The sequence below is a fragment of the Salvelinus namaycush genome, chromosome 1 (genome assembly GCF_016432855.1).
Source record: "Salvelinus namaycush isolate Seneca chromosome 1, SaNama_1.0, whole genome shotgun sequence".
Lineage (NCBI taxonomy): Eukaryota > Metazoa > Chordata > Actinopteri > Salmoniformes > Salmonidae > Salvelinus > Salvelinus namaycush.
Window position 1 is genome coordinate 67,264,536 of NC_052307.1, and position 15,735 is coordinate 67,280,270.

General features: G+C 42.5%; 1 protein-coding gene across 1 annotated transcript in view; it reads right to left on the reverse strand.

Moving 5' to 3' along the window:
• The window catches only part of LOC120056443 (synaptotagmin-9-like), a 43,307-nt gene that overhangs the window by 863 nt on the left and 26,709 nt on the right, over positions 1-15,735 (reverse strand). The window contains exons 5-7 of the mRNA XM_039004607.1: positions 4,632-4,752; positions 4,228-4,399; positions 2,622-2,751 (exon numbers count right to left, since the gene is read on the reverse strand). Coding sequence (XP_038860535.1) covers positions 2,622-2,751; positions 4,228-4,399; positions 4,632-4,752 — 423 coding nt within the window. The remainder of the gene's footprint in view (positions 1-2,621; positions 2,752-4,227; positions 4,400-4,631; positions 4,753-15,735) is intronic.

Sequence of the window (15,735 nt, forward strand, 5' to 3'; positions counted from 1 at the left end):
AGGCAGACTGCTAAATAATAGATGTGCTTTCCTGGGGGCTCAAATTAGGATTTCAAAGCATAGTCACATAATGTAACTAACTAAGTAAGTAACCCTGAAGCAAACAGAATAGTCTGCTTAATTGTTCCTTTTCTCAAATCCTGCTCTGTCTGTCTCTCTACCTCTTTTCTTGCTCTCGCACTGTCTCTTTCACTTAATCTACAGTGTCTCTCCCTATCTGTCTGTCTCACTCTCTCTTTCTCTCCCTCGATCCCTCTCCAAACATTGGTGGTTCACTCAGCTGTGTTCTAAAGGAAGACAGTCTCCTTTGATGCCAACACAATAAAGCCATTACGCAAGGCTGAGTGCACAGGTTACACACTCCCTCCTTCAACTCCTCAACACTCCTCTTCACTCAATCTATCCTCCATAATAATAATAAAAATAGATGTATTATTATATCTTTCCAATTAATGTCAGCTTTGTATGTATACCGTTGTTCAGCTACCTTGTACATAGCAACATCTTATACAATGCAATGTAGACATGAAATGTAGAAAGGCCTTGATTCTTCTTCAGAAGAAACGGTATTCTTGCTGCCATGCTTGGTAAGTAACTACCATACACATGAAAGTCTGATTTTAATTATATTTTTCCTGAGTAAATTTGGCTCAACAACAACAACAAAAAATCAAGGTAGTTCTACTCGCTGAAAGCCTTGGCATTCTCAGCTGTGGTTGTTTTTGATAATGGAGGATTTTTTGCGCTGGGAGGTAGAGAGGTTGAGAGCCTCTTAGGGTATTGATTATTGAGAAGAATGAGGCCTTAGAAAAGAGGAGGATAATTTTGATGAATGAGTTTCTGTGGCAGGTAACGACACTCTACCATCTGAAGTCTGAAACCACCAGACATAGGTCAAACGAGTCAACTTCAAGATGTCGGGTATTTGAGTCATTTTGACAATATGCAATACAAACCTATTTCAGCTGAGACAACCTTGAAAATGTTGCACTTGGAAACAAAGACACATACAGTGGGGAGAACAAGTATTTGATACACTGCCGATTTTGCAGGTTTTCCTACTTACAAAGCATGTAGAGGTCTGTAATTTTTTATCATAGGTACACTTCAACTGTGAGAGACGGAATCTAAAACAAAAATCCAGAAAATCACATTGTATGAGTTTTAAGTAATTAATTTGCATTTTATTGCATGACATAAGTATTTGATACATCAGAAAAGCAAAACTTAATATTTGGTACAGAAACCTTTGTTTGCAATTACAGAGATCATACGTTTCCTGTAGTTCTTGACCAGGTTTGCACACACCGCAGCAGGGATTTTGGCCCACTCCTCCATGCAGACCTTCTCCAGATCCTTCAGGTTTCGGGGCTGTCGCTGGGCAATACGGACTTGCAGCTCCCTCTAAAGATTTTCTATTGGGTTCAGGTCTGGAGACTGAATAGGCCACTCCAGGACCTTGAGATGCTTCTTACGGAGCCACTCCTTAGTTGCCCTGGCTGTGTGTTTTGGGTCGTTGTCATGCTGGAAGACCCAGCCACGACCCATCTTCAAGATCTCGCGATACATGGCCCCATCCATCCTCCCCTCAATACGGTGCAGTCGTCCTGTCCCCTTTGCAGAAAAGCATCCCCAAAGAATGATGTTTCCACCTCCATGCTTCACGGTTGGGATGGTGTTCTTGGGGTTGTACTCATCCTTCTTCTTCCTCCAAACATGGCGAGTGGAGTTTAGACCAAAAAGCTCTATTTTTGTCTCATCAGACCACATGACCTTCTCCCATTCCTCCTCTGGATCATCCAGATGGTCATTGGCAAACTTCAGACGGGCCTAGACATGCGCTGGCTTGAGCAGGGGGACCTTGCATGCGCTGCAGGATTTGAATCCATGACGGCGTAGTGTGTTACTAATGGTTTTCTTTGAGACTGTGGTCCCAGCTCTCTTCAGGTCATTGACCAGGTCTTGCCGTGTAGTTCTGGGCTGATCCCTCACCTTCCTCATGATCATTGATGCCCCACGAGGTGAGATCTTGCATGGAGCCCCAGACCGAGGGTGATTGACCGTCATCTTCAACTTCTTCCATTTTCTAATAATTGTGCCAACAGTTGTTGCCTTCTCACCAAGCTGCTTGCCTATTGTCCTGTAGCCCATCTGAGCCCTGTGCAGGTCTACAATTTTATCCCTGATGTCCTTACACAGCTCTCTGGTCTTGGCTATTGTGGAGAGGTTGGAGTCTGTTTGATTGAGTGTGTGGACAGGTGTCTTTTATACAGGTAACGAGTTCAAACAGGTGCAGTTAATACAGGTAATGAGTGGAGAACAGGAGGGCTTCTTAAAGAAAAACTAACAGGTCTGTGAGAGCCGGAATTCTTACTGGTTGGTAGGTGATCAAATACTTATGTCATGCAATAAAATGCAAATTAATTACTTAAAAATCATACAATGTGATTTTCTGGATTTTTGTTTTAGATTCCGTCTCTCACAGTTGAAGTGTACCTATGATAAAAATTACAGACATGCTTTGTAAGTAGGAAAACCTGCAAAATCGGCAGTGTATCAAATACTTGTTCACCCCACTGTATGTGGGCACACACACACACACAAACGAACACCGGCTTTACCTCTATGAGCGGGTGCCAGTGGGCGATGGGTTTTCGTGGGTACGACAGCATTTCGCTCCAGTGGTCTCGGCCCAGGTGCTCTGCATCGTTGCCCACTTTACACACCCCGATGACCTCATTATGGCCTACACTGGATAGGGAAACACACAGAGGCCTTCATTACTTCTGCCTTTGGACAGGAGATGAAGGAGTACTGTCTCTACCTAAACTTAACGTTTATTTGGGTAGTAAGATAAACCTACAAGTTTATTCCTACCTTTAGATAGAACATTAAAGTAACATTACAGTAACCCTGTGTGGATCTAAAAGTGAATCACATGACTCATTGAAAATGTGTGAATTCAGTGAAAAATAGGGCATCAACCAAAATGTATGATGGGATGTGAAATGTCAGGAAAGACCATTCATATTGCGTCTGTATGAATGGTGTGACAGAGCTAAATGATGTGACAGAATGAGAGTATCTTTTCAATAACGGTGTGACAGAACAGTCATTATTTTTTACAATTTTTTTTATTTCACCTTTATTTAACCAGGTAGGCCAGTTGAGAACAAGTTCTCATTTACAACTGCGACCTGATCAAGATAAAGCAGAGTTACACATAAACAAACGTACAGTAAAAAACACAATAGAAAAATCTATGTACAGTGTGTGCAAATGTAGAAGATTAGGGAGGTAAGGCAATAAATAGGCCATAGTGGTGAAATAATTACAATATAGCATTAACACTGGAGTGATAGATGTGCAGATGATGATGTGCAAGAGAACTGGGGTGCAAAAGAACAAAAAGATAAATAACAATATGGTGATGAGGTAGTTGGGTGTGCTATTTACAGATTGGCTGTGTACAGGTACAGTGATTGGTAAGCTGCTCTGACAGCTGATGCTTAAAGTTAGAGAGGGAGATATAAGTCTCCAGCTTCAGTGATTTTTGCAATTCGTTACAGTCATTGGCAGCAGAGAACTGGAAGGAAAGGCGGCCAAAGCAGGTGTTGGCTGTGGGGATGACCAGTGAAATATACCTGCTGTAGCGCGTGCTATGGGTGGGTGTTGCAAAGCTAGGTGATCGTGTGAATATGTCTATCTTCACAGTAATGATGATACATTTGCCATGGTGCAAAAACATAGCGGTACTAAAATGAGAATTGATAAGAGCAAGAATAGAAGGAAGATAAAGACGAGGAGATGTTGGACTGCTACCCACAGATAGGAGGCCCTGGAGTAACGTAACCTTCTCTATTTCACTCGCATCGGCATTGAAAGCTTTTTAACCCTCTATAGGCCTTGCATCAATTCTGAATAAGTATTGTCTTGACTGGAGGTATCTACTCTCTCAAGGGACTATAAGAAGCCTGATAGACTGACAAGTAGCACAAAGGTATATACTGCACAAGAACCACAAATTAAAAACTACTGAGTCACTGAGTTAAAAGCTACTGAGTTAAAAGCTACTGAGTCACTGAGTTAAAAGCTACTGAGTTAAAAGCTACTGAGTCACTGAGTTAAAAGCTACTGAGTTAAAAGCTATGGAGTCACTGAGTTAAAAGCTACTGAGTCACTGAGTTAACAACTACTGGATCTCTGAGTTAAAGCTCATTTACTCACCGGTCATAGTCCATGACGGCGATCATAAGGCCGATCTGGTCAATATTCTCTGGGGGGACATCAAAGACTATGGCTTCATTGTAGACAGGGTTCAGAGTGTTCCTCTTAGTGGAGGTCTTCCTCTTCTTTAATCTCCGACCGTCACACATTAGAGAGACCTTCACATACGGGTCTAGAGAGAGAGAGAGAGAGAGAGAGAGAGAGAGAGAGGAAGAGACTGAGACTGAGACAGACTGAGACTGAGACTGAGACAGAGACATAGAGACTGAGAAAGAGTCTGCTGTGCTATTTCTGTTGTATACAGCATATGTTGATGTTAGGTAGTATTGAATAGAAATACACAGTGAGATATTATGTGTTTTTGTGGTAGTGTTGTTATGGTGTGAGGTAGTGTTGACTTCTACCTGATGCCCCAGTGATGTCCATGGCCTTAAGGTTCCTGGCCTTGATCATGGTGATGGTCAGTCTGCCGGCGGTGGGCAGGTAGCACAGAGAGAACATCAGGTCTCCCAGATCCACATTATCCTGCATTGTGGAAACACAATACAACACCACAATATCAACCACATTATCCTGCAGGGTGGAAACACAATACAACACCACAATATCAACCACATTATCCTGCAGGGTGGAAACACAATACAACACCACAATATCAACCACATTATCCTGCAGGGTGGAAACACAATACAACACCACAATATCAACCACATTATCCTGCAGGGTGGAAACACAATACAACACCACAATATCAACCACATTATCCTGCAGGGTGGAAACACAACACAACACCACAATATCAACCACATTATCCTGCAGGGTGGAAACACAATACAACACCACAATATCAACCACATTATCCTGCAGGGTGGAAACACAATACAACACCACAATATCAACCACATTATCCTGCAGGGTGGAAACACAATACAACACCACAATATCAACCACATTATCCTGCAGGGTGGAAACACAATACAACACCACAATATCAACCACATTATCCTGCAGGGTGGAAACACAATACAACACCACAATATCAACCACATTATCCTGCAGGGTGGAAACACAACACTATCAACCACTGTATCCTACAGGGTGGAAACATAATACAACAATATCAACCACTGTATCCTGCAGGGTGGAAACACAACACTATCAACCACTGTATCCTGCAGGGTGGAAACACAACACTATCAACCACTGTATCCTACAGGGTGGAAACATAGTACAACAATATCAACCGCTGTATCCTGCAGGGTGGAACCATAATACAACAATATCAACCACTGTATCCTGCAGGGTGGAACCATAATACAACAATATCAACCACTGTATCCTGCAGGGTGGAAACACAACAATATCAACCACTGTATCCTGCAGGGTGGAACCATAATACAACAATATCAACCACTGTATCCTGCAGGGTGGAAACACAACAATATCAACCACTGTATCCTGCAGGGTGGAAACACAACAATATCAACCACTGTATCCTGCAGGGTGGAAACACAACACTATCAACCACTGTATCCTGCAGGGTGGAAACATAATACAACAATATCAACCACTGTATCCTGCAGGGTGGAAACACAACAATATCAACCACTGTATCCTGCAGGGTGGAAACACAACAATATCAACCACTGTATCCTGCAGGGTGGAAACACAACACTATCAACCACTGTATCCTGCAGGGTGGAAACATAATACAACAATATCAACCACTGTATCCTGCAGGGTGGAAACACAACAATATCAACCACTGTATCCTGCAGGGTGGAAACACAACACTATCAACCACTGTATCCTGCAGGGTGGAAACATAATACAACAATATCAACCACTGTATCCTGCAGGGTGGAAACATAATACAACAATATCAACCACTGTATCCTGCAGGGTGGAAACACAACAATATCAACCACTGTATCCTGCAGGGTGGAAACACAACAATATCAACCACTGTATCCTGCAGGGTGGAAACACAACACCACTATATCAACCACTGAATAAATAATCTCAAAATAATCAACATACGGTCAAGGATCGGTCAAGGACAAGATACTTATCGTTCTTACCCCAATATCATTAGAATAAGGATGAAATAGAATGCCATCACAACAAGCTCTGACCATATCAAGCTCAAACCATTGCCGTGGGATTTTACAAGGACTTGAGCCAACATGTTGACCAAAAACCCCATCATGACAACTCGCTAGTTGGTTTCGGTGAAGGGTAGGAAGAGCTTTTTCTTATGAGATTAACAATGGCAAATTCCCTCACTCTCTTTATAACTAATATGTTGTTGATTTATAGGAGAACTCATCACTGACATGTCCTCATGAGTATCATCACTAACTCATAAAGGTAGAATAAAAAATAGAAAAACTCCAAAACACAGGTAACGGTGTAGTAGCAAAGATGTCCGGATAGATTTATCTGAAACCCTTCCCAGTCATTGGTCTGGAAAACTCCCTCTCATATTCCAATAATAAACATTGATGCTACCCGAGAGAGAAGACTTCTGTTCGGCTGTAAAAAGCAACAGCTCAATTATCACCCTGTTCTGAAAATAACTCCGTAGAGTTGGTGAGATCTCCTCTGACACACTGAGAATTCCACTGGAACATTTTAATGGGAGAGCAATCTATGCAAGATTTTAATTGATTAACCCAATGAAAGGTTTCCTAAAAACGTTACCAAACTTACACAAAATATATCCCTGCTAATAGCCATAATGGTGCTGTATAACGTGTTTGAAAGAGTATTCAGTAAGCAACCATTTGTTAACCTTCATTAAACAACTTTGTTCCAATATTTCTGTCATTCAGTGATATTGATTCCCATAGTAATTCGTTATGGATCCATAACTAAATAAACATCAGCATTTTGAAAGAGTATTTTTATCATTATTTTATTAACTAAAGCATAAAGATGTTGATGAAGAAATACTGTACTGCTGTTTTGAGTTAGAAATGTAACACTTCAGAGTACTTAAGCATGGAATACATTGCAGATAGGGGGGATGTTCACACCTACAGTAGCCGGGCTATAAAGAGTCTATTGTCCTGCTAATCCTCTATTGTCCTGCTAATCCTCTATTGTCCTGCTAATCCTCTATTGTCCTGCTGATCCTCTATTGTCCTGCTAATCCTCTATTGTCCTGCTAATCCTCTATTGTCCTGCTAATCCTCTATTGTCCTGCTAATCCTCTATTGTCCTGCTAATCCTCTATTGTCCTGCTAATCCTCTATTGTCCTGCTAATCCTCTATTGTCCTGCTAATCCTCTATTGTCCTGCTAATCCTCTATTGTCCTGCTGATCCTCTATTGTCCTGCTAATCCTCTATTGTCCTGCTAATCCTCTATTGTCCTGCTAATCCTCTGTTGTCCTGCTGATCCTCTATTGTCCTGCTAATCCTCTATTGTCCTGCTAATCCTCTATTGTCCTGCTAATCGGGCTACAAGTGTTTGAAAGCCTGTTTTCAAAATGCCCCCAGCTGTCCATCACTACTGTAAATAAAAACACAGCATATTGTTTACATCTTGTTTACGTTCTTTATTGTAACCACAATGTCACAAATAATTTGTATATACCTTTCCAATTACTTTTAGAGTTTGGGATTAATTTGATTAATATGATGGTGTTTCTATTCCAAGGAAAACGAAAAACCCTCTTGCACTCTTTCAATAGATACAGCTGGAGAACTGCAAGGCAGTCCCAATGTGCGCCACTCGGGAGCCATGACCAATATATACTGTATTGTCCTGCTAATAACAGGGTTAATAATATATATATATATATATATATATATATATATATATATATATATATATATATATAGGATTTTATATAATTCTAAATGAATAATAATAATAATAATCGCTTTGTTTAAAAAATAACAATATTTTGGAGATTATTTCATTTTCAAATAACGTAACATGAGCGAGAAAAAGGCCATTCTTGAACATGTGGTTGGACATTATTTCTAATTTGTAAATAAAGCCAGTTTGTTATTTAGAATTATTTATTTCTGTTTTTAGAGGGAGAAAAACCAAAAACCTACAGTCATCTCATGCGTTTCCCAGTCAAGGCCATCTCAGGTATTGAACCAGCATCTGTAGCAACACAGCTTGCACTGCTATTGTAACGATCTTCTTTGTCTGATGAACAGGAAGGATCGGACCAAAACGCAGCGTGGTAAATGTTCATGCTTTATTGAAAAAAACTGAACACTAAATACAAAATAACAAAGTGAATGAACGAAAACGAAACAGTCCTGTAAGGTGCTACAACACAAAACAGAAAACAACTACCCACAAACACAGGTGGGAAAAGGATACCTAAGTATGGTTCTCAATCAGAGACAACGATAGACAGCTGCCTCTGATTGAGAACCACACCCGGCCAAACACATAGAAATAGAAAATCATAGAACATAGAACATAGACTGCCCACCCAAATCACACCCTGACCAAACCAAAATAGAGACATAAAACGCTGTCTACGGTCAGGGCGTGACAGCTATGCAGTGTCTTAGACCATTGCACACTCAGGTGCTGAACAACATGACTGGTCAGGAGGGGCATACAGTACTACAGTAAGAGCAAAATAATCCTAACAAAATAAAATAATAAAAACCTTAGTGTAACAATAGTTTTACTAAGTAATACTGAAGTCGTGCACAATTATCAGTTTCTATTTAGGTTTATGTCGCCCATTCATTGTCAGTTAGAGACACAGTAGGACCCAAAAACATAATCAGTGCTCTAACTCCCCCTTGTGCTGGTCTGGAGCAATGAAGTGGTGACGCAGGGTACCGTACTAAACCACAAATTACCTCTAAATCCCGCGGTGTAAGCTCTCAACTTTTAAAGGTGGAACCACTGTATATAGTACTGTAGTCCTACTAATGAATATCACTAGGCATTCCTAAGGCATCTTGATGCGTATGCAGCCTTGCACTCCATCAAAAAACTTGGAAGCATTTTTTTTTTACAGTTACTTTCTCCTTCCCAAACTAGATTAGTGAACACAAACAGAATGCCCCTCAGACTGTTAATAGCAGTGTGTTCTCCTGGTTTCTCTCTGCCGTCTACCATGCACGAGGGGGGGGGGGGCGTTTGTTTTCTCCCAGAACCCCCTGTGGTGTTCCGTAATGAGGTCCCTGCGTCCTGTGACATTTACACGCCTCTCCCTAATTGTCTTCCTATCAGGTTGCTCAGGGGTGCAAGCAGGATGAGAAGGGTTAGATCCGTGTCCCAGGCACCCGGGGACCCCCGTAGGGCCTTCGCCAGCAGGAAATTGCATTTTAAGAGGGCAGGGGTGGGAAGGGGGTGACAGTAGGTGTAGGAGGCAACAGTGGGTGTAGGAGAAGGTGACGACTGTGCTCCACTGAGAGTCTCTGGTCATCACGTCGCCTCACAGCCCCAAATCTCACTGGCTTTACACATCCCAGCTAAAGTACAGCCTCGTAGAGACAATACACTGCTAACGCCAATGATCAAAGAAATAGCCATGGTTTCAGGTAACATAATCTACTTACAGTAGCTACTACTCTGCCTAGGAGAAGCTAAGTGAGTCCTACAATTGTGCAGTCATTCCTCTTTGTTTCAGTACATCAAAATTACATATAAAAGGATTTCTTCTATGGTCATGGCCTCAGCACAGATGTGGAATATAGCTGCACTTCCATTGAACTGTATAGGCCCTTCACACTAGAGACATAAAACAAGTGTACTGGATCCTGTGTTTGTCAGAGACGTCTTCTTATTGTGTGCTCATAGCTCTAAATCATTACAATGTGACAATGCTGCTGCCTCCTTTGTGCTGCATCTTCCCTGAGCAGAGGAACACAAACCTGAAATAGCACCCAGTCAGTTATACAGGCAAGCTGTCTCTGTTTCATTTATAACAATGACTCTGCATTCACCATCAACAGAAGCCTATGCTGTGCCGTGATTTTGACAAATGGCCAATATTGCAGCAGATAAGCAAACACCACTCTATAACCAGCAGGGCTGCTCTCCCGCGAGCCTAACAATCAGTTATACGTCAACTAAGCGGATATTGGTTTTGTGTGTGTGTGTTCGTGTATGTATGTGTGTTCGTGTATGTGTGTGTGTGTGTGTGTGTGTGTGTGTGTGTGTGTGTGTGTGTGTGTGTGTGTGTGTGTGTGTGTGTGTGTGTGTGTGTGTGTGTGTGTGTGTGTGTGTGTGTGTGTGTGTGTGTGTGTGTGTGTGAGTGAGTGACTGCGCGTGTTTGTGTGTGTCTGTGTGCGTGTGTGTGCGCATTCCTGTCCGCCTGCGTGTATGTGTGTGTGGGGCGGCAGGTAGCCTAGTGCTTAAGAGCATTGGGCCAGGAACCGAAATCCCTGAGCCGACCAGGTGAAAAATCTGTCCCTTAACCCAAATTGCTCTTGATAAGTGTCTGCTCAATGACTAAAATGTAAAAGTATGCATTGGCAAACAACAGAAGGTCAGACTTGGTTGAGACAACCCCCAAAGGATTGTAGAGAACCTGAAGGAGGGAATAAGGAAGAATGAATGTGCCAAAGACTAAAATACAGGATGTTTCACATTTAGAGGAGGCTGGTGGGAGGAGCTATAGGAGGACGGACAAATTTATACTGGCTGGAATGGAATGCTACATAATGAAACCATTTTGGACTCCGTTACATATTCCATTCCAACCATTACAACGAGCCTGTTCTCCTACAGCTCCTCCCACCAGCCTCCCTTGTTCACATTGCTTGATGAGGAAAACCAGTGAGAGGAAGACACAGGGATACATCCAGAGGACTTTATAGTCTCTGTTACGGTTTTCCTCTACAGTCTGCAATCATCCCTGTCAAACTGGGCTGGTCCCAAGACAGTGAATAGAAATGGACAGAAATGCCACTAAGGCCACACAACAAGCAATGTATTTCGAATGACTTTGCTTTAAAATCCCAGGTAAACTTAATATCCAGGGTAACAGATCAATATGAACATAATAAATGTATCCCACAGGAGGCTGTTCGAGTAACAATTTGTGTACTCAAACTATAAGCAGAGGTCAGATGTAACCCCTGAATCTCCCTCCTACCCCATCTCTGCTCCAGCTTTCTGTCAGTCACTCTTATTGACCTCCATCAGGAATCCTTCCCTCTGATTGGTTGTCAGGCAGACAGATACATCACGCTACCCCACCATCATAGGGGAGTTAATGGGGGCCACTCATCTACAACAACACAAATAACAGGTCGCGTTCCCCACAACCACCTTGGATAGTCTTTAAATGGCAACCACAATCTAGCCTTAACAAGGCTATTCCTCCAAGAAAGATGGATTTGTGAAAATTACTTTTTTCAACTGTTAGAAAATCACAATAGCAATGCTCATCACATAAGTGCAAACACACAGGGTGCAACTTGCGACCACAAGGAACCATTTAAATATAAACAGGTTCTCCGGCACAAAATGCGTATCAGCCAATTAAAATTGTCGATTTACTTGCACATCACAGAACGGTAAGTTACAGCTGGTCCCATCAGATAATATGGCACACGTTAGCCCTATCCTAACCTCAAGGTGGCATTGATTATTTCCTGGCACAAATTATTAATCAGCCTATCAAAGATCCTTGACTTTATATCCACCAACCGACAATGTGTTGTTTGACGTACTCGAAATAGGCCAAGCTACAAGTAAAACTGTACTTTCACTGTTTCTCTGACGCTTTCTGGGATGTCATTTGAACAACATCACTGCTCTACTATTTCGGGAGCCATGACTGTCATCGACGTCGTCTATGTTTGGTGTGCAGTGGTATCAGAGTGCAGTAGTAACACACACTCTGTCTACACATATTCAAAGTTAACACGCAGCTGGCAAACATAACAGCAGCTTACAACAGATCCAAAAGGCTGTGGAAATAACATTGATCTATACAACTCTACAATACAACTATGTCTAGCTAATGATGAAAGGGATGAGGAGTTATTTTGTCATTCAAGGCAAGTTGCTATCTTACAATAACTGTTCCATTTCAGAGAACCTGCTACATTTACAAAGTAATTGAGGCGTGTTGTTATCTTACAATAACTGTGACATTTCAGTGCAACTGGCATGTTGTAAAGAATAACATTCCGTCCCCATGTATATCTTCCCCATTATACCGAGCACTGATACAGCTGGTCAGTGAGGTGTGTGATTCTGTCAGCTATGTGAGGAGATGTGGATATGATTGCCTCAGGTTGTGAAAGAAGGGAGAGATGAATGATCCTGTCAGCTCTATGAGACACACTCCTCCCTCTTTCTCAGTAACACTTCAGCAGGGTTGTTTCATACTGTCTCACCCTTCATCTCACTCTGTTTTTTGTTCTTTCTCTTTTCTCCTTGAGTAGTGGTGCAGAGAGAGGGAAGATAGAATATATTGGGTGGACACAGTGTTATAGACACTAGAGAGTAGTCCTGTCAGGTTTCTTTGTTTCTTCTGATCTATGATAATATAAGTGTGCTCTGACATTTTTCACTGGGTCTAGACTCTGACTGGCTAGATGATAGCTTTGGAGGTAATGCGTTACTTATAACTGGAGGATCTCTAGTTCAAGCCCCCTCATCAGCCACAACAGTTTTACCTTCAAGACCCTGACAACCTCCTCCGATATGCAGGTGTATTCATGTCACAGTACACAGTGAGCGGTTAACACTAGTGTACATAATAAACTGTAGCTAGACTCTGTATGAGCGGGTTGTCATTTGCAGTAAATTGTTGTGTTGGAGGCCATGTGCTTGCTTATGAAAGTCAAGAGAAAGCCATTTCACTGGGCTGGGTCTGTGAACTGTTTTCAAATAAAATCAAATCAAATGTTATTTGTCACATGCGCCAAATACAACACGTGTAGACCTTACAGTGAAATTCTTACTTACAAGCCCTTAACCAACAATGCTTTAAGAAGTTAATTAAGAAAGAAAATAAATAAAAATATGTGTTAAGTAAAAAATAGATAATAAAAAAATTGAAATTAGAAAATAAAAGTAACAAATAATTAAACAGCAGCAGTAAAATAACAAGCGAGGCTATATACAGGGGGTACCGGTACAGAGTCAATGTGCGGGGGCACTGGTTAGTTGAGGTAATTGAGGTAGTATGTACATGTAGGTAGAGTTAAAGTGACTATGCATAGATTATAAACAGAGTCTATGACTAGGGTGGCTGGAGTCTTTGACAATTTTTAGGGCCTTCCTCTGACACCGCCTGATATAGAGGTCCTGGATGGCAGTAAGCTTGGCCCCAGTGATGTACTGGGCTGTACGCACTACCCTCTGTAGTGCCTTGTGGTCGGAGGCCATACCAGGCAGTGATGCAACCAGTCAGGATGCTCTCAATGGTGCAGCTGTAGAACCTTTTGAGGATCTGAGGACCCATGCCAAATCTTTTCAGTCCCCTGGGATAGGCTTTGCCGTGCCCTCTTCACAACTGTCTTAGTGTGTTTGGACCATGATATTTTGTTGGTGATGTGGACACAAAGGAACTTGAAGCTCTCAACCTGTTCCACTACAGCCCCGGTGATGAGAATGGGGGCGTGCTCGGTCCTCCTTTTCTTGTAGTCCACAATCATCTCCTTTGTCTTGATCATGCTGAGGGAGAGGTTGTTGTCCTGGCACCATACAACCTGGTCTCTGACCTCCTCCCTATAGGCTGTCTCATCGTTGTCGGTGATCAGGCCTACCACTGTTGTGTCATCGGCAAACTTAATGATGGTCTTGGAGTCGTGCCTGGCCATGCAGTCATGAGTTAACAGGGAGTACAGGAGGGGACTGAGCATGCACCCCTGAGGGGCCCCCTTGTTGAGGATCAGAGTGGCGGATGTGTTGTTACCTACCCTTACCACCTGGGGGCGGCCAGTCAGGAAGTCCAGGATCCAGTTGCAGATGGAGGTGTTTATTCCCAGGGTCCTTAGCTTGACAGAGCATCTTAGACAGATATCATGTGGTTTGGTTTGGGTTTGAACTGTTCCAGAGAGCTTCATGTGCCCTCAGGCTAAGGAACGCTAACAACAAGCAGCTCAACACAAACAAGACTATTGCAATCCAATTGTAATATCATTGTGAAAATAAAATATAAAGATAAAAACTATAAATGTATAACTTACAGGCTATAACTAGGCCCAGAGTTTTCCTGGTCAGGTTACATGGTCAGGAAAACTCCTGGTCTTAGTCATGAGGGATGTATGATTTCTTGGTCTTGGTCTTGGGTAGGGCTGCTCCCTGTTGTTGCTGGGGCTCCAGACTTAGTGGGAGGCCTGGTCCAGCCCTAGACAGGCTTTAGTGATTAATGGATGCCATCACCATCTCTGTGTCAACCTGTCAAAGCTGCCTCCCTCTCACTGACAGCCGAGATGTAGGTCACTCCCCTCTGAAATGAAGCTCTCCATCCTGCTATGTGTATGCAAACATAAACATGCACAGAAGCACATGTGGCGCATGCATGCACACTCACACTCCCGCACACAAACACACACACACACACACATGCACACACACACACACACACACACATCCAAATACCACTGCTCTCAATTGTGTGCCTGCTGTCAAATGAAATACCATGAGCTTGAGACTGAGATTTTTGTCCTTCCCAAATATAGATACACTCAGCTAATGACCCATGTTACCAGACAACCCCTCACTGGCACATTATTTAGGTCATCTTCCTGAATAACGGCTCGATCAAAGTGGCAAAGATATTTTAAAGTTTAATTGAACTTATCAAAGACTCAATATGAGTGACCATTTATTAATTACTACCTACACTGAGTCTGCCTTCCACTATATACTTTTATTTCTCTGCCCAGCCTACTACCTAGAAACTACTAGAAAAAAAACATTTTGGGATTCTAGTTAGAACCCTTTTTGGTTCCAGTTAGAACTGTTTTTTTATAAGAGTGTATTCATATTATTATTTAGTCGAACATTAGTATTCATGGTTACAGTAGAGCTCATCAGAGATGGTGGGTACACCGTCATCTCAACGTCATCACCCAGAGAGAGAGAACCAATTGCCTGATTACCAGACAGGTGAGGTGGAGGCGGAGGAGGCAGAGCTGAGGGGAGGAAGGAGGTGAGAGAGAGGAGGCAGAGGAGGTGAGGGGATGGAGGTAGGGTTCAGTTGTGTCACAGAGCATCCAATTAAACCACACTGAGACAGTCAGACACACGCACACACGTGGTCAATATGTTAGACAACCAATTATGTGAGACAAGAAGATAGCAGTGGAGGGGAGAGGAGAGTAGAGCAATGAAGAGAGAGAGCAGAGTAGGAGGGGGGACAGGAGAGGACGGCTGATGTTAACAAGGCAGCAGAGGGCCTGCATTCAGATAATTACCACTGAGTACACTCTGAAGCCCAACCTTTACATCCAAAACCCCAGGGCCTCAATAAAAGATCTCTATGTGAATGTAGCCCAGCACTAACACAGGATTCTACCAATCAGCAGGGCATTGGTGGAATCAGTGCTGG